A 23,935-nucleotide genomic window follows, 5' to 3' on the forward strand; every position below is an offset into this window, starting at 1 on the left:
TTCATTCTACAACTCGTTACACCACTACGACCCATATTTTTTTCTAATTAACATGACAACCAATAACCATGTTAATATATCACAATAAATTTGTTGATTATAATATAAAGCAGCAACAGTTAAATGCAACTGGTGTCATAAAGCACTGTGTGACATGTAATACTACAACAATCACAATTTCACTAGCAAGTATGTAATGAGGGAAAGCAGTAAGAACAGATGTAACATGTATGCAGTAAGGAAAAGCAATGAAAACACATGACTGCAGGTGCCACTAAAATTCAAAAGTTAAATGAATTACTTTTGAATGCATTACAGGAACAGCAGTGATCAATGTCTTATAAATATTTACTATTAAACACAGTCTTGATCACGATTTATTTATCAAGGTGACCGGTTTCGACCACTACTGTGGTCATCTTCAGACCTACAAGTTGTATACAAAGCTCTAATTAGAGGGCTACATACATTAAATAAAATACACAAAGTTATAAAGCTATAAAACGTTGAATTACCATTGAGTAGGAGCCTCTTTGTTGGAGAATCACTACTGGAGAAACCAGTGCACGTCTTACTATATATAATGCAGGCTCCACCAACTTCTGACTGCATGATGTCATTACTAACCAATGAGTTATAAGTCGAATTACAGTTTAAAATTTCTTAGTTAAAAGAACATTGTCAAGAATTAGAAATAAGTACACACTAAACTTAGCTTATTAAACAGCTATTGTCAATTAAGAAGCATTAAAAATATTTAAATATGTAGGACAATGAACTTCGGTTTGGCAACACATGGGTTGCCCTCTCAAGGCCTGTCAGTGAACCATTTGGAACCATTGGTTGCCATGGTGAAGTTGGACGCCGTTGCAAAGATGAGGCAGCAGGCTTTTTTCACTGAAGTTGTTGTAAAGTCGATAGTCGAACTAGTGGTTGCCATGGTGAGGACAAACACCAGTGCAAAGATGTGGCAGCAGGCTTCTTTCCAATGAAGTTGTTGTGAAGTGGAATGGCGAAGACTGTCGCATCAGCCGATGTATTATTGAGCAGCAACATGTCTTCATTGAAACGATTTTTAAAGAGTAAGCTACAATAAACTGTAGCCGACATGTATACTACATGCTGCATAAATATGATACAAAGTAGTTGAATATAATAGAGGGAAACATTCCATGTGGGAAAAATATATCTAAAAACACAGATGATGTGACTTACCGAACGAAAGTGCTGGCAGGTCGATAGACACACAAACAAACACAAACATACACACGAAATTCAAGCTTTCGCAACAAACTGTTGCCTCATCAGGAAAGAGGGAAGGAGAGGGAAAGACGAAGGGATGTGGGCTTTAAGGGAGAGGGTAAGGAGTCATTCCAATCCCGGGAGCGGAAAGACTTACCTTAGGGGGAAAAAAGGACAGGTATACACTCGCGCATACACACACATATCCATCCGCACATACACAGACACAAGCAGACATTTGTAGTCTGTTTGTGTCTGTGTATGTGCGGATGGATATGTGTGTGTGTGTGCACGAGTGTATACCTGTCCTTTTTTCCCCCTAAGGTAAGTCTTTCCGCTCCCGGGATTGGAATGACTCCTTACCCTCTCCCTTAAAACCCACATCCTTTTGTCTTTCCCTCTCCTTCCCTCTTTCCTGATGAGGCAACAGTTTGTTGTGAAAGCTTGAATTTCGTGTGTATGTTTGTGTGTCTATCGACCTGCCAGCACTTTCGTTCGGTAAGTCACATCATCTGTGTTTTTAGATATACAAAGTAGTTGTCCGTATATATGAAATATTGTCTACGAAGTTGATATGTAGATTACATGTGCCAATTATTTTAAAGGCATTGCTATTCCTCAAGTTATATGCCAGTCTTATAAGCAAATAAAAATGAAAGAATTTAAAATTATAAGCCATAGTGTCAAAAATAACAAAAAATAGTTTGCTAACAATTATAATTCCCATCAGGTTGATCTGTTATATCAAAAATTACAAGAAACAAATGATGCTGTTATAAATTCCAAGAAATGATTTACACAAATGACATACATGGGACCTATCTCAGATAAAATACATAAATTATTTAAGAACACAAGCGTGACAATAGAATTTAAAACTAGTAACCCCCTACAGATGAAACTGAAACACACAATTGGAGACTCAAATATATACCAAAAGTCAGGCATTTACAAAATAATATGTAATGACTGTGAGAAACAGTATATTGGCCAAACTGGCCGTAACTTTTTAACACGTTTCAAAGAACATACTACTGGTACTGCACGTACCAAATCAATATTTGGTCAACATCTTGATGGATACAATCATTCTGAGGGTTGCATTTCTAGCAATTTGAAAATATTTCATACTGTGCCAAAAGGACCACTGCTAAATACCTTAGAAGAAATTGAAATCTTTTCACTTCATAAAAGTAATCCATTATCTGTTTTAAACGAACAACTTCAGTTCAAAGACAAACATTTCTTTGAGCTTTTCAATGATCTGCTTTAGAATGTTTACTCTTCTGTGTTTTGTTTTAAAAGGTTTCTTAAATTTTTTTTTTAAATTATTAAGACTTTTAGCAAATATTTTACCTTTACATTGTAATTGTATTTTACAAAACATTATTTTATGATTGACTATCTGTTTTAGAATTTTTCCTTATATGCTTTTAGACTGCATATTGCTAATTCACATCCTTTTATTTTTGACACTATGGCTTATAATTTTAAATTCTTTCATTTTTATTTGCTTATAAGACTGGGATATAACTTGAGGAATAGCAATGCCTTTAAAATAATTGGCACATGTAATCTACATATCAACTTCATAGACAATATTTCATATATACGGACAACTACTTTGTATCATATTTATGCAGCATGTAGTATACATGTCAGCTACAGTTTATTGTAGCTTACTCTTTAAAAATCGTTTCAATGAAGACATGTTGCTGCTCAGTAATACATCGGCTGACGCGACAGTTTTCGCCATTCCACTTCACAACAACTTCGTTGGAAAGGAGCCTGCTGCCACATCTTTGCACTGGTGTTTGTCCTCACCATGGCAACCACTAGTTCGACTATCGACTTTACAACAACTTCAGTCAAAAAAGCCTGCTGCCTCATCTTTGCAACGGCATCCAACTTCACCATGGCAACCAATGGTTCCAAATGGTTCACTGACAGGCCTTGAGAGGGCAACCCATGTATTGCCAAACCGAAGTTCATTGTCCTACATATTTAAATATTTTTAACGCTTCTTAATTGACAATAGCTGTTTAATAAGTTAAGTTTAGCGTGTACTTATTTCTAATTCTTGACAATGTTCTTTTAACTAAGAAATTTTAAACTGTAATTCGACTTATAACTCATTGGTTAGTAATGACATCATGCAGTCAGAAGTGGGTGGAGCCTCCATTATATATAGTAAGACGTGCACTGGTTTCTCCAGTAGTGATTTTCCAACAGAAAGAGGCTCCTACTCAATGGTAATTCAACATTTTATAGCTTTATAACTTTATGTATTTTCTTTAATGTATGTAGCCCTCTAATTAGAGCTTTGTATACAACTTGTAGGTCTGAAGATGACCACAGTAGTGGTCGAAACCAGTCACCTTGATAAATAAATCGTGATCAAGACTGTTTTTAATAGTAAATATTCAAAAGTTAAATATCTTCATCTTCTGTGATGCTAGTCTCGCACCTTAGAGCATTTTTATTTTCCTATTTTACTTCCTCCCATGTAATTTTCCTCATTATAGTGCATTTGAAACTTGTAGCAACTTTTGAAGTTTGGCTCACTGGAGGAGACATGATGCTGCTTATCAGGTAATACCAATGGCAATCCAGCTTTCTCTACTGTGCCACTGGCATTTCAGTTAGTAGAACATCCCTGCTGCCAAGTGGTGGGTAAATAGTATCGCATGGTGTCACACATTAAATGCATCTATGTCTGTCACACTCATTGTGAAGTGATATTCTTTTGGCATTTAAGTGTTCTGCAGTTTTTCAGATATTGTGAACTAGTATTTTGTGTTGGCTGTACATTAATTAACAGCAAAACTACAGCATACGTGAACACAAGATTTGCAATAAATAGGTTGTCTAAGAACACATTCACCGGCTGCGAGGATATAGTGTATAGGAGGTGGAATTCTGGTCTGTGGACAAGACTACAAATGTGTGTACTCTGTGTGTAGTTATTGAACTTGGTTGTGATCTGACTTCATATGTTACAAGAGTGGTGGACAGAACAGCTGCTATGCTTAATGTTCACTGACCTATGTTGCTGAATATTAGGAAAGAGACATGAAAACTGAAATGACACCAGCACATTCTTTATCTGAAACTCCAGGCAAGAAAAGAAGTTACGAAAGACAGGTAACCATGATGGACGCATTCCAGCATGATGCAATGCACAGATATGTAAATGCTTATAATCAGCAAATGGAATATCCAACTTTAAATAAACTTTTTTCAGCCTCAAAGAAGTGGAGCTGTTCCAATGGGAGTAGGTTGTCACTTCAAAATTGTCTCCATGAACTTGGTTTCTGGCATGAAAAGTTTTTGTCTCTGACATTTATCACCAAGAGAACTGACATAGTAGCCTGAGGAGGCTGATATCTGTGGGCTGTGAGGAGCATTTCGTTTGATGACACTGCGTGGCTGGAGAAGATGTGTGTTAATGTGTGTCACACATTGAGAATGGGGTGGACTGCACAGCACAAGGAATGATGAAAGCACTGTTGGGAATGGGTCGCAGGATAATCATCTGTCATGCTGCCTGTACTTGAGGCTTCATTCCAAACTCTTTATTGCTGTTTCAGTCCAGGAAACGAGGCGAATATCATGAGGAAATGAATGCCAAAGTTTTTATGGAGTGGTTTTCTAATGTTCTGCTGCAAAAAAATTCCTCTGAATTCAACAACAGTAATGGACAATGTGCCATACCACTCAGTTATGATAAATAAAGCTCTGACAATGCAGTTGAAGACAGCGGATATTTTGCTCTGGGTATAAAGAAATGTTCCATTGGATAAAGTTGAACCTGGCATGAATAAGGTGGGGATAATGGAACTTGTAGCGCTGTAAAAGCCAAAAACTCCATACTTCTTGTATGACAAACTGGCTAAACACTAAAGGACATCAGTCTTACTCAATAAGTTCATTTAATTCTGCTTGAGAATGTACGGACCCAGGTGAAATGTAATGTGGCAAAAAACTACAAGTAGTTTACACTCAGTGAGGATTAACTGCTGACAAAAGAAGCCATTGCAAATGTTAGCCACAGGACTGGTCTTGAGCTGTTTGTCATATCAAGAAGGTAGTCGAGGAGACACGGATTCGTGAAGGACTGCTGGATGAACAGATTGAAGAGAAGGTCATTTCAGTCAGCTGAAGAACCAGTTCTAGGCCTGAGAAAGAGGACTGTGATGATTCTTCCTTTGGGGGTGCTCCACTTACACTGTACATGTACATGTCAAAGATTCACTGATCTAACTGCTCTGTTCAGTATTATCATTTATTTACTGCCAAAGAATGTTTGTGTGGTGGCCAGCTAACAACCATGAACTAAGGTGGGCATGGCATTATCGCCACCTGTTTGTGCACTCAGCACATGCCGGCAACTTCCCTCCACTCACTCACATAAATTTTAATAAAATTGTAATTACATTATGTAATTTACGTACTTTAGTGTTTGCAGTCAGTTTTAATTTTGAGTTCTAAAAGTGTCTTTGGTGGTATGTTTTTACTCCCTCACTTATGGAACAATTATATTTCCATGTTTTACTGTCTTCTGGGTATTTAAGTTATAGAAATCTTTATTGCATACCATAATAAGAGCGGCTTCACATGCAAGTTTCGGATAGGTTGTTTTCATTAGGATTTTAAAAATACTGTCTTTGTTACTTGGATTTTTCTGTATTTTTTTAAACTGTTATACTAACTATTCTTTCTCCTATTATACTTATATTGCAACTGCATGACTTTAAGCATGCAATTTTGTTTAGTTTGGAAACTCTTGCTAGAGGTGTACAGGGAAGTAAAGTGGCCAGTCATGTTGTGGCTTTCTATCAAGCTGGCAGTGCGTTGGGCACATTCTGAGTGTGTTGCAATTTGTTATTTGTTTGACAATAGGCTTTATGATACAATTTGGATTAGGAATTAGGGCACATTATCATGTCTTAAAGTTTAAATATGAAAAAGGTTGGTCAACAACCAAACCCTGTTGCCTAACTGCTTCTTTATATTGTGATCAAGACGATTATGGATTTCATGTCACTGTATTAGCTTGCAAATGAAATGCAGTCTCAGACAAATGTAGATGTTTGTAATCTTCTGAAAATTGGACAGATATTTTCTAAAGAAGACATTAAAATTACCTTTAATAAAAGCTCTGGGCATCACTGTCACATATCCTAAAATTAACATTTCCAATACTTCCCTATCAGCACAATAAGTTGAAGCTACAAGTGAACAGTTACTTGAACATGCAAATATGACAGTTGCATAAAATTAAAGATTTGCTTAAGACAGATGCTTCACACATAATGCCAACATTTCGTAGTGTCTCGACCAAGTATCAACTTAATCTTGTCATACAAGATATTCAATAGTGTGTGGCTAAAAGTTTTGAAACTATTTACAATCTGTACACACAGCGCAGCAGGATGAAAGAGAAATAAGTTCTAAGATAGGGTAATCAACTTCACTCAAATTTCATTGACTAACGCTGTTAAGTAAAGAGTTTTAGTATAACGTGTATCCCAATTCTGGAGGGTATAATGTACGGTAATTTCAAATATTGCGACCAGTACTATATTGGCCGAACAGGACGATCATCTGAGCTGTTTTAGGGAGCGCATGTGTTTGCAGAAGAAACCAGTGTTTCTGAGGCACATGTCTATGGGAATGCACTCTGTGTAGGACACCAGGCATAATATGGAAATTTTGCACATTGCACTGAAAGGAAAGTTGCTCAATTTAAAATAATAATAATACTAATAATAATAATAATGATAATGTGAAAGATTCACATTAAGCAGAAAGGAAGGAGGAAGGGTATTTATCGACATAAAAAACCTACATTATGGACAGGTAGACAATTTAAGAAAATTCTTTACAGAACGAGCAGAAACTAGCAAAATACACAAAGCACTCACTCATATAAATACATCAGCTACACCACTACAATTTCATAACCACCTCTACAACCCTTTAGATCACATAACATCAACAGATACGAAGAAAGTAAATTGGAAAAAGAAAACACTACATGGCAAGCACCCGTATCATCTAACACAGCCACACATAGATCAAGACGCATCCAACACATGGCTAAGAAAAGGCAATATATACAGTGAGACGGAAGGATTCATGATTGCAATACAGGATCAAACAATAAACACTAGATATTACAGCAAGCACATTATTAAAGATCCCAATACCGCAACAGATAAATGCAGACTTTGCAAACAACAAGTAGAAACAGTAGATCACATCACAAGCGGATGTACAATACTAGCAAATACAGAATACCCCAGAAGACATGACAATGTAGCAAAAATAATCCATCAACAACTTGCCATACAACATAAACTAATAAAACAACAAGTTCCCACATACAAGTATGCACCACAAAATGTACTGGAGAATGATGAATACAAATTATACTGTAACAGAACCATTATAACAGATATAACAAACCTGACATCATACTCACCAATAAAAAGAAGAAATTAACACAACTAATCGAAATATCCATACCCAATACAACAAATATACAGAAGAAAACAGGAGAAAAAATTGAAAAATACATCCAACTGGCTGAGGAAGTCAAGGACATGTGGCATCCGGATAAAGTTGACATTATACCAATTATACTATCAACTACAGGAGTCATACCACACAATATCCACCAGTACATCAACGCAATACAGCTACATCCAAACATATATATACAACTACAAAAATCTGTAATTATTGATACATGTTCAGTGACCCGAAAGTTCCTAAATACAATGTAACATATACCGTACAGTTAAAAGGAAGTCACGCTTGATGAAGGTCCATGTCACTTTCCATTTTTAACCAGACCTAAGGTCTGAGAAAGGAAAGAAGATAATAATAATAATAATATAATAAAAACCGACTGTACCTGAGTGAAAAATAGGAGTTCTGAGTTTTTATTTTAATATCTTTGATGATTTGTTCTGGTCAATGAATGTTTTTGTCTGCCATTCACTTAGATAAACCATAGCTATGCTTTATTGATGTCTAGCAACTCTCGTCAACTGATGATAAATCTAGAAGGATATTTATCTACGCTCATTGAATCCTGTACTTGTAATTTACAACTAAGAAAGTGTTCTGGTAGCACATCAATTTAGCGTTGCATCTATACATGTAGATGAGCCATAACATTATGAGCAATGCCCACCATAAGATTGAATGCCAGCTGATGGTGTTACAGGTACATGACACAGTAAGGAAATGGGGATCATTCTAGCAATGATAGGGGTGGTAAATGGGGAAATGCACTGACATTAGCAGCTCTGACAAAAGGTAGATTATTACGGCTCCATACATGGAAATGTGCAACTTGGAAATAGCAGACCTCATTGACTGCTTCCATGCTACTTGCGTGCATCTATAAAGTTGAAGTACGGTGAAACCACAAATAGGTGACAAGGTTTTAAACATCCACATCTCATCACAGAATGTGGAGGACAAAGGTATGGATGCTTTGTAAAGCAGGATAGTTGGAGATACTGGCGGATCTGACAGGGTGCAACCCTGGAGCAGGTGTAAGTATTTTGGATCTACACCATTCAACAATTATGATTGAAAATGCAGCTTTGCAGCAGATGGCTCCTGCATGTTTCCACGATGACCTAACAACATCGCCAATTGTGACTGTAGTGAGCATGTGATCATCAAGGTTGGGACAGTTGATAAATTGAAATTTGTCACCTGTCTGGATAAGCCTTATTTCTTGTTACACTAGGTCGACAGTCATGTCTGGGTATACTGTTGCTCGAAACATGCACAACATCACGGATGCCAGTTGATGGGGGACAGTATTATGCTAGGGGGGCATTCACTTGGGCTTCCATGGGATGTGTGGTAGTAATCAAATGTGCAACAACAGCTGTGGATTACATGAATATTACAAGGTGTACAACTTTGCTTCCGCCATTTGCCGATAGGTGGCGACAACGGTAGCAGTCAAAAGAAACAGATCGCAGATGTCAGGCATTTAGCTTGGACCTCTGTCAACATAACCTCATTCAAACATTAGTTGATTTGTGTCTGCATCATTAATTGAAAATGTCAATTTACGAGCCTAATTCTCATCATTTGTGGGAAGTGTTATTGTTTTGTTCTAATATGAAGAAAACAGTGGCCAAGTCTCATCAAATGCTCCCAAATACGTATGGTAAGGGCGCTATTAGTGAAAGAGAGCGTTGTGAATGGTCAACACTTCAAGAATGGTGATTTTAATGTCATAGACCAGCATAGTGGTGGAAGAGAGAATGTTTTCGAAGTTGCGGAATTAAAGACATTGCCGAGTGAAGACTCGCATCAAACTCAAGAAGAATGGGCACGATTAGTGGAAGTTACACAGTAAGCCATTTCAAAATGTCTCAAGGCTATAGGCAATATTAAGAAAGAAGGAACTTGGATCTCGTGTGAGCTGAAACCAAGAGACGTTGAACGGCATTTGTGTGTTTGTGAATAGTTGCTTTAGAGGCAAAAACAGAAGGGATTTCTGCATCGTATTGTGACGGGGGATGAAAAATGAGTTCATTACAATAATCTTAAATGCAAAAAATCATGGGGATATCCCGGCCATGCTTCCACATCGACAGCCAAACCGAATATTCACGGCTCCAAGATCATGCTCTGCATTTGGTGGATCCAGCTCAGCACCATGTAGTATGAGGTGTTAAAACCAAGGGAAACAATCACAGGTGCTTGTTATCGAACACAATTAATGTGTTTGAGCAGAGCATTAAAAGACAAACGGCCACAATACAGTGAGAGGCATGATAAAGTGATTTTGCAGCACAACAACACTTGACCCCACGTTACAAAAGAGGTCAAAATGTACTTGGAAACGTTAAAATGAGAAGTCCTACCCCACCCACCGTATTCTCCAGACATTGCTCCCTCTAACTATTACCTGCTTACATCAATGGCGCTTGGCCTGGCTGACCAACACTTCCGATCTCATGAAGAAGTCACAAATTGGATTGATTCATGGATCGCTTCAAAAGATGAACAATTTTTTCAATGCGGGATTTGTACACTGCCCGAAAGATGGGAGAAAGTAGTGGTCAGCGATGGAAAATACTTTGAATGATACATGTATAACCAATCTGTTTCATTAAAGCCCCAAATGTTGGGGAAAAAAACAGTGGAAGCAAGTTGTACACCTTGTATTTTGAACTACCTGTACGTATCCCTTCATGCTTGATATCTTCCCCAACTGCAATGGCATCTTCCAACAGATTTTTGTGTTATAGTGCTACAGTGGTTTAAGTAGTACGATTGTGAATTCTTGTATGTCTTGGCCACTAAATTCACCTAATATGAACCAGACAGAACACATCTGGCACAATTTAGGCACCAACTCCATGCCCAGAAACCACTGACTCATAATTTACAGGAATTGTGTGGCCTGTGCATAGACATCAGGTGCAACATATCTCCAGAAACCTACCAACAGTTGCTAAGTTCATTCTCTGCATAATCCATGCCATGCTGGACTCAAAAGGTGGATCAACACTACAAAGCAGGTGATAACGTTTTGATTCACCTGTATATACATATTCCACAAACCACCAAAAGGGTGTGGTGGAGAGTACCTTGTACCACAACTAGTCATTTCCTGTCCTGTTCCACTCACAAATAAAGCGAGGGAAAAATTACTATCTATATGCATCTGTACAAGCCCCAATTTCTCACATCTTATCTTTGTGGTCCTTACATGAAATGTACGTTGGTGGCAGAAGAATTGTTCTGCAGTCAGCTTCAAATGTCAGTTCTCTAAATTTTCTCAACACTGCCCCTCAAAAAAAAAACATTGCCTTACCTCTGGGGATTCTCTTTTGAGTCCCCAAAGCATCTCTGTAATACTTGTATGTTGATCGAACCTACCAATAACAAATCCAGTAGCCCACATCTGAATTGCCTCAATGTCTTTCATTAATCTGACCTGGTTTATACTTTAGCTGTATTCAAAAATGGGTCACACTAGTGTTCTATATGTGATCTCCTTCACAAATGAATCACACTTTCCTAAAATTCCCCCAATAAACTGAACTCTACCATTCACCTTCCCTACTACAACCCTTACATGCTTATTCCATTTCATATACCTTTGCGACATGACGCTTACTTATTTAATCAACATGAGTGTGTCAAGCAGTACATTACTAATACTGTGTTTGAACTTTACAGGTTTGTTTTTTCTACTCATCTGCATTAACTCACATTTTTCTACATTTAGAACTACCTATCATTCATCACATCAATTAGATATTTTGTCTATGTCATCTTGCATCCTCCTGAAGTCACTCAATGATGACACCCTCCCGCACATCACAGTACCATCAGCAAACAGTTATGTCATCTTGCCTTCTCCTGAAGTCACTCAATGATGACACCCTCTCGCACATCACAGTATCATCAGCAAACAGCCCCGCACTGCTGCTCATCCTATTCATCAGGTAATTCATTATATCGAGAATAACAGCAGTCCTATCACACTTCCCTGAGCTCTCCTGACAATACCCTTGTACCCGACGAATACTCACAATTGAGGACAACATAATGGGTTCTATTACTTAAGTTTTTGAACCGCTCATAAATCTGGAAACCTACACTGTATGCTCATATCTTTGTTAACAGTCTGCTGTGGGGCACTGAGTCAAACACTTGTCAGAAATCTATACAGAATCTGCCTGTTGCCCTTCACTCATAGTTCGCAGTATATCTTGTGAGAAAAGGGCAAGCCAAGTTTTGCCTTTTCGGTTTCAGGGAAATTTAATATATTCAAACTGAGAATATGCTCAAGAACTCTGCAACAAACTGACATTAAGGATATTTTTCTGTAACTTTGCAAGTCTCTCTCTCAGCCTTGTGTACTTTTTTCAGTCACTTGGGAATTTGCGCTGGGCAAGAGACTCATAATAAATAGGAGCTAAGTGACGGGGGGGGGGGGGGGGGGGGGGGGGGAGGGGGAGGCTAATCTAATGTCTTGGAGTACTTTGGAAAAGCAAATTGGGATTCCATCCGGACCTGATGACTTATTTGTTTTCAACTCTTGCAGTTGCCTTTCTGTGCCAGGAATGTCTATTACCATGTCCTCATAAGGGATTCTGTGATGGTCTAACAACAGTATGTCTGTATGATCCTCCTACATGAACAACTTCTTAAATATGAAATTTTGTGTTAGAAAACTCATTCCAGTATGAAATGGAGCTGCTTTTACATTTGCAGGAGACCTGTAACATTGGTATCTGAAAAAATGGTAGAATTTGCAGTCTTATAGTGTCACTGAAACAACTTTGTGATTGCGTTTCACTGAACTGAGCAGTGGGGGCTGCGCATGTGCCAATCACAGTCATCTCTTGGGTTCCACATTTCACTGTGTTGCCTGTTCTGAACAAGAACAGGCAGTAGATACATGCTCCAAAGTGGTTTATGGTTTGTGCACAACTGTTGACTACATGGGTAGGTGTCACAATGTGTACAAGCCAGAAGCCCCACTCTCCACCAAATACATTTGTTAACTGCAAAGTTATTTTAATTGAAGTGCAATCACTTTTCAGTTTATTTGAACATGTGCCTGTTTCCAGCTTTACAGCCATCATCAGATCTTACAAAAGCAGTAACATGGTCATTAACTAACCTCAGTCAGTTAAATCTGTTCAAATAAATTACAATGTAACTAAGCCTGAATTATACAGTTTACTCATTCCAATATATACCTTCATTAGAATGACACAATTTACAATTGTTTTAGAAATGGAATACCACTCTGGTGTCATTGTTGACTGTGATGGTGTCTTTGCTAAGGTGCCAGGCATAATGCGCACAAAGAATTTTCATTACATCAACAGTAAGAAAACATAAAATAATTGAGTTCTGGTAAATAGTGCAAAGTAATTTTAAGAGTAAAACACTGCTATCACTTGGCTGTCCAATGGAATTTTGTTGAATATTACATGCTAGAAGGAAAGCACACTTGACATTTCCAGGGTTTTGTGCGATGTGTGTTCCAGGTTTGTGTCAATTTCATGAATTATGTGGAAGTGCATTGCTCTATTTCTGGTCTCAATAATGGTTTGGCATGTGTCAGCATGCAACAAGTGTTGTGCAGTAGTACATGTCAGAGTGAGCCGCTGTGGGACAAGTCTTGCATGCTGGAGTGTTTATTGTGTAGTATGATATGTATTGCGTGCATGGTTGTGTGTACAGCAGTGGCACACAGTCATTAAAGAAATTAATAATTGTCACAATGATGCTTTGTAGAACAAATAAAATACTCAGTCTCTGTTCTGTATATGTTACTTACAGAGTTAACGTGTGACAGACACAGAGCTTGCTGAATCTGGCAGTATAGCCTTCTACCAACAAAGGTTATGAGCTCACTCCCTATGCACCCCACACATTAAAAAAATGAGGGGGGTGGGGGGCACAAGCGACAGGAAAGGGTAATAGGGCAACAACTTAAAAGCTTTATATTACTAATATGAGAAAAATGGAAAATCCAGGACGGACTGTAACAATATTATCTCCCCTACCCTCCGTCTAACCTCCCAACTGCACCTAGGTGGCCTATTCTCTCTCCGTCTCATACCTGCACATTCCCCAGCAACACTTCAGCATCCCCCCCCCCCCCCCCCCCCTCCCGCCAGCCTCCTCCTTATGTCCACCCACTTGCCTCTCCCGTCATGCATTGCTCCTGCTGCTTGCAGTCTGGCTTCAGGTGCCAGAGACTGTGGTCATGTGTGTGCAAGTTGCATTTGTGTGAGAGCGCGTGCAAGTGTGTGTGTGTGTGTGTGTGTGTGTGTGTGTGTGTGTTAGCAACTGTCCTTTTCATAATATGAGCACAACATTTTTATATAATTTTTATTCAAGAAGTAAATTTTTTGTGATCTTATTTGTGATAAATGTTTTCAATAAAAGCAGTGATCATTAACAAATGTTTGGCATGCAGAAATATCATTCTGAAAATTTAAAAATACTTTTAGTAATGAGATATTAATGTCTGATGGCTGATGAGAACATACTTACTTGAAATGTCTTTTTCAGTACATTAAGATGACTCTTTAGAGTACCAAGTTTAATAGCACTTGTGATTAATCCCGCCATATACTGATTGACTCCTCCACCACTGACTAACACACCACTTGAAAACAGAAGAGAGACATGAAATAATAATATTGCAACGGACTAGAGTAAATTCTTACTGAAATTTCCCTTTCTTCTTTCCCATACAAAAACTTCTTGGGATTATCAAACATCAATGAGTCCTAAGATATGGTCATAATAAAATAGAGGGTGTTTCACAAAGAATGGCCCGATTTCAAACCTCCATATTTACTGATAAAAACATACTATAAACATGGAATAAATTGCAAAATACTCACAACATCTTAAAAGTTTTAGCTATGCTGTTACAAATACTTTGTGTGTCTAACAGCAGCAGCAGCACAAACATCTGGCTGTTCTTCACTACTTCTATGTCATGAGGTAAAGGGAAGATGAACACACTTTCCTTCACATATCCCCATAGGAAAAAAACACATGGGGTCACGTCTGATGACCTTGGAGGCTAAGAAAGCAAGGCAGTGTCTTGAGGTCCCATGCGCAATATCCAGTGTTGGGGCAGTGTGTCAATGAGAAATTGACATATGCTGTTGTGCCAGTATGGAGGAACTCTGTCCTCTTGGAAAATGAAGTTGTCAGAGTCCTGAAGTTATGGAAGAAGCCAATTCTGCAGCATTTTAAGATAGCTCGTCCCAGTTACTGTGTTTTCCTCAAAAAAGAAGGGACCATATCCTTTTTCTACGAGAAATGGCACAAAAAAAAATCCCTTTAGGTGTCTCTTTTGTTCTCAATAATGCACGAAGGTTCTGGAGTCTGCATATACATATGTTACATAGGTTTATTTAACTGCTGACATGAAATGTTGCTTTGTCACTGAAAAGTAACTGTGGTAGAAATGTAACAATATTATCTCCACTGCCTTCCGTCTAACCTCCTGACTGCACCTAGCTGGCCTGTCCTCTCACCGTCTCATCCCTGCACATTCCCCAGCTTATAATTGTAGTCCATATGGTTTATAAACCAAACGACACCTTAATGCTCACCAGATAGTCGTACGAGGCATCGCCAATTCCCCACTTTCGTGGCAAGTATACTTTCTGGACTCTGCTTACACATTTGCTGAATTCTTTCTACTATGTCATCAGAAGTGTGAGGTCAATCTGGACTACCTTTACACAAACATGCTGTCTCTTGAAATTGGCAATAACAATGATGAATGTTTTTGGGTGTAGGTGGATCACTGCCAAAATGCTGATGAGAAGCACGTTGGACTGAAATAAACAGACTCTTCGCAAACTGCAGCATACAAAACACCTGTTGAGTGGATGCTATCTAACTTCTCACTGCAACCTGAGATGACACATTTCCCATGTTTCATATTTATTACTGTCCAAATCAGATCATTCTTTTTGAAACACCTTACATAGTGAAGAGTGCATATATCATATTAAAATTACAACTAAGGTATTCACAACACATTTTGAGACACTCCAAAACAATTCCTGCCTTTAGTTTGAAAACGTGTTGAGTCGAAAGTTTGCAACCTTCTCAATCAAATATACTATGTATGGCATAAAGGTTGACTCAATGCCAAATGACAATATAGACAAGATACATAATCAGTATAGGGAATGGTCACGTTAATCCCAGGCTCATCTCCAGAAACGCTCAGGCCCAAGCTGATACCAGTGTTGAGTTTTAACACTGCTCATGTGTCATTAATCAAACTCTGTGGGCACTGGCAGGTTAAAGTATCGCTTGCAGGGCTGTCACAGACCTTGCTAAGACATACAAGTTTCTGTGTCATCATAATTCCAGCCCAGGTGAAGTAATATCTGAAGTGGTGGGCTGAGAGAATTCAGGCAATGGCTTCAAGCCATGGGACAAGCCCAGCTATTACTGTGCCTGCCTCTTGCTACATGGAATTTGGGGGAATAAACCATAACACATACCTCAGAAATCCAACAGCTTTCACTATATTTTATTTATTAACAATAAACTGCAGAACTTTAGGATCTGCAGTCCGGTTAGTGGAGTGGCAAGAGGAGATAAATGACATCAACTGCAATATAGGGAGATTATCATTAGTACAATAAAATTATATGTAGAAATCTGGTCACATGTTTTATTAGAGATAAACAGAGCACTGAGGAAATTCAGTGTCAAATTGTAAACAATATCACAGATATCGAAGGAATCTAATAGAACAGCAACACCTATTTTAAAAATAAATAAAAGATCTACCATGGGAACATGTACCACCTTTCCTTTGTTTTGATGAGTAGGCAGAAGCTATATGCGAAGATGTACAGATGGTGATAAATGACACAAAAATCCCACTACAGGATGAGGGGCGATTTCATTGCAAAAGAAGGATAAAAGCTAAAGAATGCTTCCACAATATTTAACTCAAATTAATGCAATTTGTAGAATTAGCTCTTCAGATGATAAATATAAAATTGGACCTGGAGAGAACCAAATGGAATTAAAAATGAAACTAACTATATTCTACCATCTAATAAATTGTATAGGATGTGGCAGTCTTAAACCACTATAGTACTCTGAGTTATTTTAAGACTTGTAAGATGCAGAAAAAAGATACTTACAAAGCAAGAAAGAAAAAGACTGATTATGCAGGAAATCACAAATGTCGATTATATAAATTAATTTATGAATATGAAGGTATGAATATGAAGGTATACTGGACTATATCAAACAACATGTTCAGCATCTTGCAAAAGCAGACAAAAGATGTTGCAGATGCAAAGACAGTACAAGAAAAGAAAACTGTCAAATGGAACAAGGCACTTACTAAAGAGGCTTTCTGCCAAATAATAGTAAGAACAAGCTAGAATACACTGACTCAAATAAAACTCTTCAAAAATATTTCAAGAGGATGTGGAAGTGACAATTCAAATATGAGACAATATTACTGAAACCAATGAAAGTATAGTGAAGACAAAACAGGATTGCATGTTGGGTGGTCAACATTTCTTCAATTAAGTAATTAAGAACAGAGAGAAAATTGTTCAAGCATTCCAAAATTTCTTTGAATGTCTGACTACTCCAAGATATGAACCAGAAACAAAGATAATCAATAATAATAATAAGACATTCTGGAAATAATGCTAGATGGAGTGTATAAGGCATTTGAGCCTTGAGTTAGTGTTTCAGTAGAAACAGTTAAAGCTGCAGGCAATGTAATACTAAAGGAACTTGCAAAATCATTTACAGAATGCCTGTACAGTGAAAATTCCCAAAATAGGAATAGTGCTGTAATTATCCAATTACATAATAAAGGATAGGCAGAAGACATTAAGAAACTACAGACCCTACAGCCTTTCCTCCATTGTGTTCAACATATTCATGTAATCTATCAACAACAACATGAAAAAAATTAATCCAGCAAATGAGCAAGCTGACTGTAGATAAGGATATAACAAAATGGACCATTTGTAAGTCACAACTGAAATTACCACTACTTCGGCTTCATCAATTCTGAGATAGATTTTCATTCAGTTTCAACAAAATCTGCACGAACATCCCTTGATAATATTAGTATACAGAAGAATACTTAATCAGACTTAATCAGGATAGTGAGAAATTCAGAACTGAAAGAAAAGTCCAGTCAGTTTCACTGAAACAATAAGGCTATTTTCCTATGCTACAAATATAGCTCAGATTACTGTTATTCTGATTGATTATAACATTTAAAAAGCATTTATAGTCAATATTCTCACAAAATGTGTTATTTTTATGTAATTAAAGTTCAAAAAACATTAAATATGAAGATTTGGCCACGTGATTGAAAACACACTTATTGGCTGATGCTTTGATGACTTTTCAGAGGCAATGTGTTTAGGACAACTGTGACAAATCACTTCACCAAAGACAGCCAATACCACTATAGAGGTAAGCTGAGTTGGGGAAGAAGAAGAAGAAGAAGAAAATAATTATTGCTTGCAATGACAGAAGCAGTGGACACAGAAAACCCACTAAAGAAATCGGAGAAGATGACAATTTCATTGCAATCCATAGCATTAAACAACCTCAAAATAATTTTGCATTCAGGATATTTTGAGCTTGGCTATAGTCAATATTGTGAAAACTACATATGCAACTTCAAGATAATACATTCAGTTGTATTGCAACACACAATCAAACAACAGCACAGAATTTATTTATTTCAGTTATATATGAAGTGCATAAAGATTTATTGGAAACTGATAACTCAGAAATTGAGCATTAGAATTTTGAAGTCACTTAGAAGAATAAATTTTACAACTGACTTAACAAATTTTTAATTTCAGAAGCTCATAAAGCTGTACTATCAGACATTTTTGTTTTATAATAAAGAACCTAAGGGTGAGGTTAGTGACCAGAAGTTTCATAGTAACTTTAGTACAAGAAATTTTAACACTTCAACAGTGTATTTAAAACTTTGCTTCCAGAAACATGAAGGAAGAACATGCAGTCTGAATTCAATTACAGAAGTTTTATTAATTTAGATTACAAATTAATTTAAAACAATTTTTGAAGAAACAGATTTTAGCAAAAAAATGTGATTGGCAAAAGGATGTAATATTTACAGACGACACAGCTAAGAAGCAAATTGTGGCTCATAAAATGAACTTTTGGTGTTCTGTAATTGTAAAATAAAAGCAAATGTCACTTACTGAGGACCAGATCAATCTGGATGGTGGTTTCTGGCTGGGTACCACCTGCCATTAGGAAACTTAATGCTCTGTGTAATCATCTTTCAGTGATTTTAACAAAAACAAATAATCAGTCTGATACTGATAAGATGAGCTTCACAGCAGAATGCACTTGGAGAAACAGAGACTTGCAACGGAAGTGCAGGTGCTCAAGTAACACTACTCAATGGTCTTCAAATACTTTACATCATAAAAGTGCCTGCATGGTATTAAATAGAGAAGCTGGATATTGTTTTGCTACAATGACATTTTAGGGCAGCAAGTTACAGATATCTTGCAATCCTCTGAAGATTTCATGGAACAAGCTATACTGTAAAGAAAGCTTTAAATGCTTATAAACTGTTAACACAAACACATTTTTATTGTTTCAACTGCTAAATCTAACAAAAGAAATGTCATACTGTATTCCAAATAAAATGAGATGCCGTGGAAACTTACGATTCTCGTAAGATGTTTGTCAGTCTAGGTGGAGCTTCAAGCCAGCCAACTCTCAGTGCTGGAGCCATAATCTTAGAAATACTGCAGTTTGATATAACATGGCCTCCCCCATAACCATCAATTTCAGTATCATAAGCAAACAATCTTTTAGGAGGATACTCTTTACTGCCATAATATAGTAAGTTATATACATCATCACAGGCAATAAGTATGTCCAGTTCTCGTGCCATATGTATTAAGGATTGACTGCAGCCTGCACAAAAGAAATATAACAGAAAATATAAAACACCATTCTAACTTCTCATCAAGCTTTGCTTCCCTGTCAGTAATTTATGAACAGAGAATTTTCCACTTATGTTGACAAAATCTGTTATAGTTCATTGACAAAATTCTATAACCACTGACACTCCTTGACATAAAAAGCAGCTAAGCAAAACTTCTGACTAACTGTTTGAAAACTGGCACTATTTGTTACAGTTTCAGACTTTTAATTCATGATATGTTTTTATTGAGGAATCGCTTAATACATCTGAAACATTGCTGTCTCAACACTACTCTTCATTCAAGAGTAAACTTTTCAATTATTAATTTAACTGGATAGGTAAAAAATCTACTCACCAAGTGGCAGCAGAACATGGACATAAAAGAAGGTTGTAATCAAGCAAGCTTTTCGAGCCAGTGGCTCCTTCTTCACGAAGAAGGGTTGAAGGGGAATGAAGAGGGGTGAAGGAAAAGGACTAGAGAGGTCTAGTACAACGGATGGATTTTGGGAAAGTCAACCAGAAAGACTCATCCCATGTGGTAAGTCTCCCCAGACCCATGGTTCTGGGTGACTTTCCTGAAATCTACCCCTTTTCCTAGACCTCTAGTCCTTTTCCTTCACCTCTCTTCCTTCCCTGTCAACCCTTCTGCCTGAAGAAGGAGCCACTGCCTCCAAAAGCTTGCTTCATTAAAACCTTCTTTTATGTGTGTGTTCTGCCACCATTTGGTGACTACATTTCTTATCTGTCCAATTAAATTAGTCTGTCAAAAATTGATTCTTTTCAGTTATTAGTTTTCCAATACCTGTAAACATCATATTTATCATTAAAGCCTATCATTTTATTTTTCACTTTTTAATAAATCAACAACAACAACAACAACAATTGGAAGAAATATGTTCTAACCTTGTTAAATAGCTTTGGCTTTTCGTTTTATGCTTTCCAAGACACAGGGACTGAAAAATTCAAAATCACACAAAATGAAAAAAATCTTATTTGAAAGATAAAAATGATAATTTATTGTGCACCATCTTGTATTCATTTTGTTGATGGCAATTAAGTGGGAAACTTTAATATAAATGATCCATGTAAAAAAAATATAGTTAAAAATAAGAATGTAAAAAGTCAGCTTTAGTTTTTCCGATAAAATTTTCATTTAAACTGGAAGCTTCTAGGTATTCTAACTTTGTCTGCATTCTTATTTTCAACTAAATTTCTTTATTCTTTACCTGTATGTTAAGTCTTGAAATATGTGCTGACTGTATCTCAGTTGCTTGTTAACTGTCAAATACACAACAAGTAAGTAACTTGTTTCATGCCAGTTATCTCAGTTTTTCTCAAGGTCTCAAGGATGCAACAAGATTGTTGCTTGTTTCAGATACTTCCTTGTCTTCCAGAGCTCCTCTGTTGTGAGTTATTATGATGAGAAATAAATATTCAGTTCTACATTGTGTGGAGAAAAATAAGTATTTTGTGAATTGTTTTTAGAAGGTGTCTGTATGGAGAAATACTCAAGGCCAGACTCAGCATGAATGAGCCTACACAGGAACTTCAAGTTTGCATCACTGCAGATGTGTACCAAAACTTAACGTTCTTTCACAACACTTTTAGATACATAAATCATATTTGGAAAGTTGAGATGTTATTGGTTTGCTGAACTGGGAGTTCATATCTCTGATACAAACTTGAAAAGTATAGAGTCATCATCATACAGTGTGCCAGCCAGTCAAAAATATTTTAGAGGCTTTGTCACATTTTTTTATTTTTTATTTTTTTTATTTCATACTATTGCTTCCCATTAGGACTATCAAACACACTCCAAGCACCAGTCTCTACAGTGTCTATATGCCAAGAACTGTGTAATGCTGCACTGTGCCACATATTTTTTTAGTTGCTGAAGTTAGAATCATTTCACCCTTCCAGCCCTCTGCTGAACACACTGCATACCCATGCTACTGACTAGCCAATGGGGAGATGTGAGGGGAGTTATGTATACGATCACTGGGTGGTCGTGGAGAGCAAAGCACAGAGGTGACTCTCTCTTAGTATCCAGCTTTCAAGTAGAACAGATGACACTCTTAGGAGATAGAGCCTCCAGCTCTGTGTTCCATGGCTGGTCTCCACCAGAACTTTATGTAAAACACCATATCTCCATCTTTCTATTCAATTGTATTTTGGTTCAAATCTCCTAGACTGGCATCCAGCCTGTAATCTCCTCCCAAAATAGCCATTCTGGACACCCACTTCCATGTCTGACACCTCAGTGTCTCGTGCACTGCAATGTTCATTTAGTCTGGAAAGCTATAAAAGTCCATTTATTATGGATCTGCTACTGCTACACCTGCATTAATTGTGGCAGCAGCTTCAGAATGTGTATTTTACTAGGAAAAGGGTAACATGTGAGACTAGGAGCTATAAAGTGAGTAATGGAAAGGTCTGCAATGGACCCATATGAAATTTATAGCTCCTTTTGATTTGTTGTGGAACTTGTGAGTGGAGATAATACAACCACTGCATATGTCCAAAGCAGGAGATGAGACAACCTCACTCTATTTATGAAATATGTGTGAAACCTAAACAGACTACACCTTGAAACTTCTAACAGGCTCTGAAAAAACCATTGTCTTTCTTTAAGGAAAAGGGACCTGTGTAACCTATAATGGACTACTGTATGTCTTGTTGTACCATTCTCAAATATCTTTTCACAGTTTTCCTCCACTGGCCTTTACATTACCTTGCCCTGTCTAACTAGCAATGTAAGAAACTGCTAGAATAGAATCGCATTGGTAGTATGTGTTCACTAATGTATCCATTTTTCTCTACATTTACATACTTATTCTACAAGGCATCATGTGTTGCATGGCAGAGGTCACCTTGCATCACTACTAGTCATTACCTTTCTTGTTACATTTGCAAACAGAGTGAAGAAAAAATGACTGTCTAAAAGCCTTTGTAAGAGCTCTAATTTCTAACATCTTATCTACGTGGGCTTTATTAGAAATGCACACTGGAAGCAGCAGCATCGTTCTGCAGCCAGCCTCGGCCTCTGAATTTCTGCACTACTGCCTTATGAAAAGAGCGTCTTCTCTCCAGGAATTCTCTTTTGAGTTCATGAAGCATCTCCGTTATGCTTGCATGCTGCTTGAAACAACTGTTAACAAATCTAGCAGCACGTCTCTGAATTGATTTGATATCTTCCTTTAATCTGACGTGGTGCAGATCTCAAATACTCGAGCAGTAATCAACACTGGGTCACACTGGTGTTCTGTATGCCAACACCTTTATGGATGAGCTACATTTTCCCAAAATTCGCCAAGTAAAGTGAAGTCAAGTATTCGCCCTCCCTACTACCAACCTGATGTGCGCACTCCATTTCATACCACATTGTAACATAACGCCTAGATATTTAAGTGATGTGACTGTCACACACAGCATCCTGCTAATGCTATATTTGAACATTATAGGATTGTTTTCCCCCCTCATCAACATTAACTTACTTTTTTCTACATTTACAGGAAGCTACCATTCATCACACCAATTAGAAATACTGTGTCATACTGTACACACCTAAAATCACTCAATGACAACACCTTCCCATACATCAGCAAACAGTTATAAATTACTGCTCACCCTGTTCGTCAGATCTTTTATGTATATAGAGAATAAGAGCAAGTTCTATCACACTTACCTGGGGCACTCTTGATGATTCCTCGTCTCTAATGAGTACTCACCACCGAGGGCAATGTACTGGATTTTGTAACTTAAAAAGTCTTCGAGCCACTCTCATATCTTAGAACCCAAACTGAATGCTCGCACCTTCACCAACAGCGAACACGGTCAAGTTTCACATAAGCAACACTTTCTGAATTCACGCTGATTTGTTAACAGAAGCTTTCCGTCTCAAGGAAATGCATTATATTCGAACTCAGGATGTGTTCGAGAATTCTGCAGCAAACTGATGTTAAGGATATTTGTCTATAATAATGTGGGTCCATTCTTTTACCTTTCTTATATGCAGGAGTCACCTGCCCATTTTTCCATTCAATTGGAACTTTTTGCTGTGTGAGATATTCACGATAAGTAAGGGGCCAGTGTCACAGAGCTCTCTGCAAAATCTGACAGGGATTTCATCTGGACCTGTTATTTATTAGTTTTCAACTCTTTCAGTTGCTT

General features: G+C 37.4%; 1 protein-coding gene across 1 annotated transcript in view; it reads right to left on the minus strand.

Annotated features, from left to right (window-relative positions):
* The window catches only part of LOC124711971 (2-aminoadipate transaminase), a 67,816-nt gene that overhangs the window by 988 nt on the left and 42,893 nt on the right, over positions 1-23,935 (minus strand). The window contains exons 5-6 of the mRNA XM_047242257.1: positions 19,503-19,755; positions 14,314-14,428 (exon numbers count right to left, since the gene is read on the minus strand). Coding sequence (XP_047098213.1) covers positions 14,314-14,428; positions 19,503-19,755 — 368 coding nt within the window. The remainder of the gene's footprint in view (positions 1-14,313; positions 14,429-19,502; positions 19,756-23,935) is intronic.

This window comes from Schistocerca piceifrons, chromosome 1 (assembly GCF_021461385.2).
Source record: "Schistocerca piceifrons isolate TAMUIC-IGC-003096 chromosome 1, iqSchPice1.1, whole genome shotgun sequence".
NCBI classification, from domain to species: Eukaryota; Metazoa; Arthropoda; class Insecta; order Orthoptera; family Acrididae; genus Schistocerca; species Schistocerca piceifrons.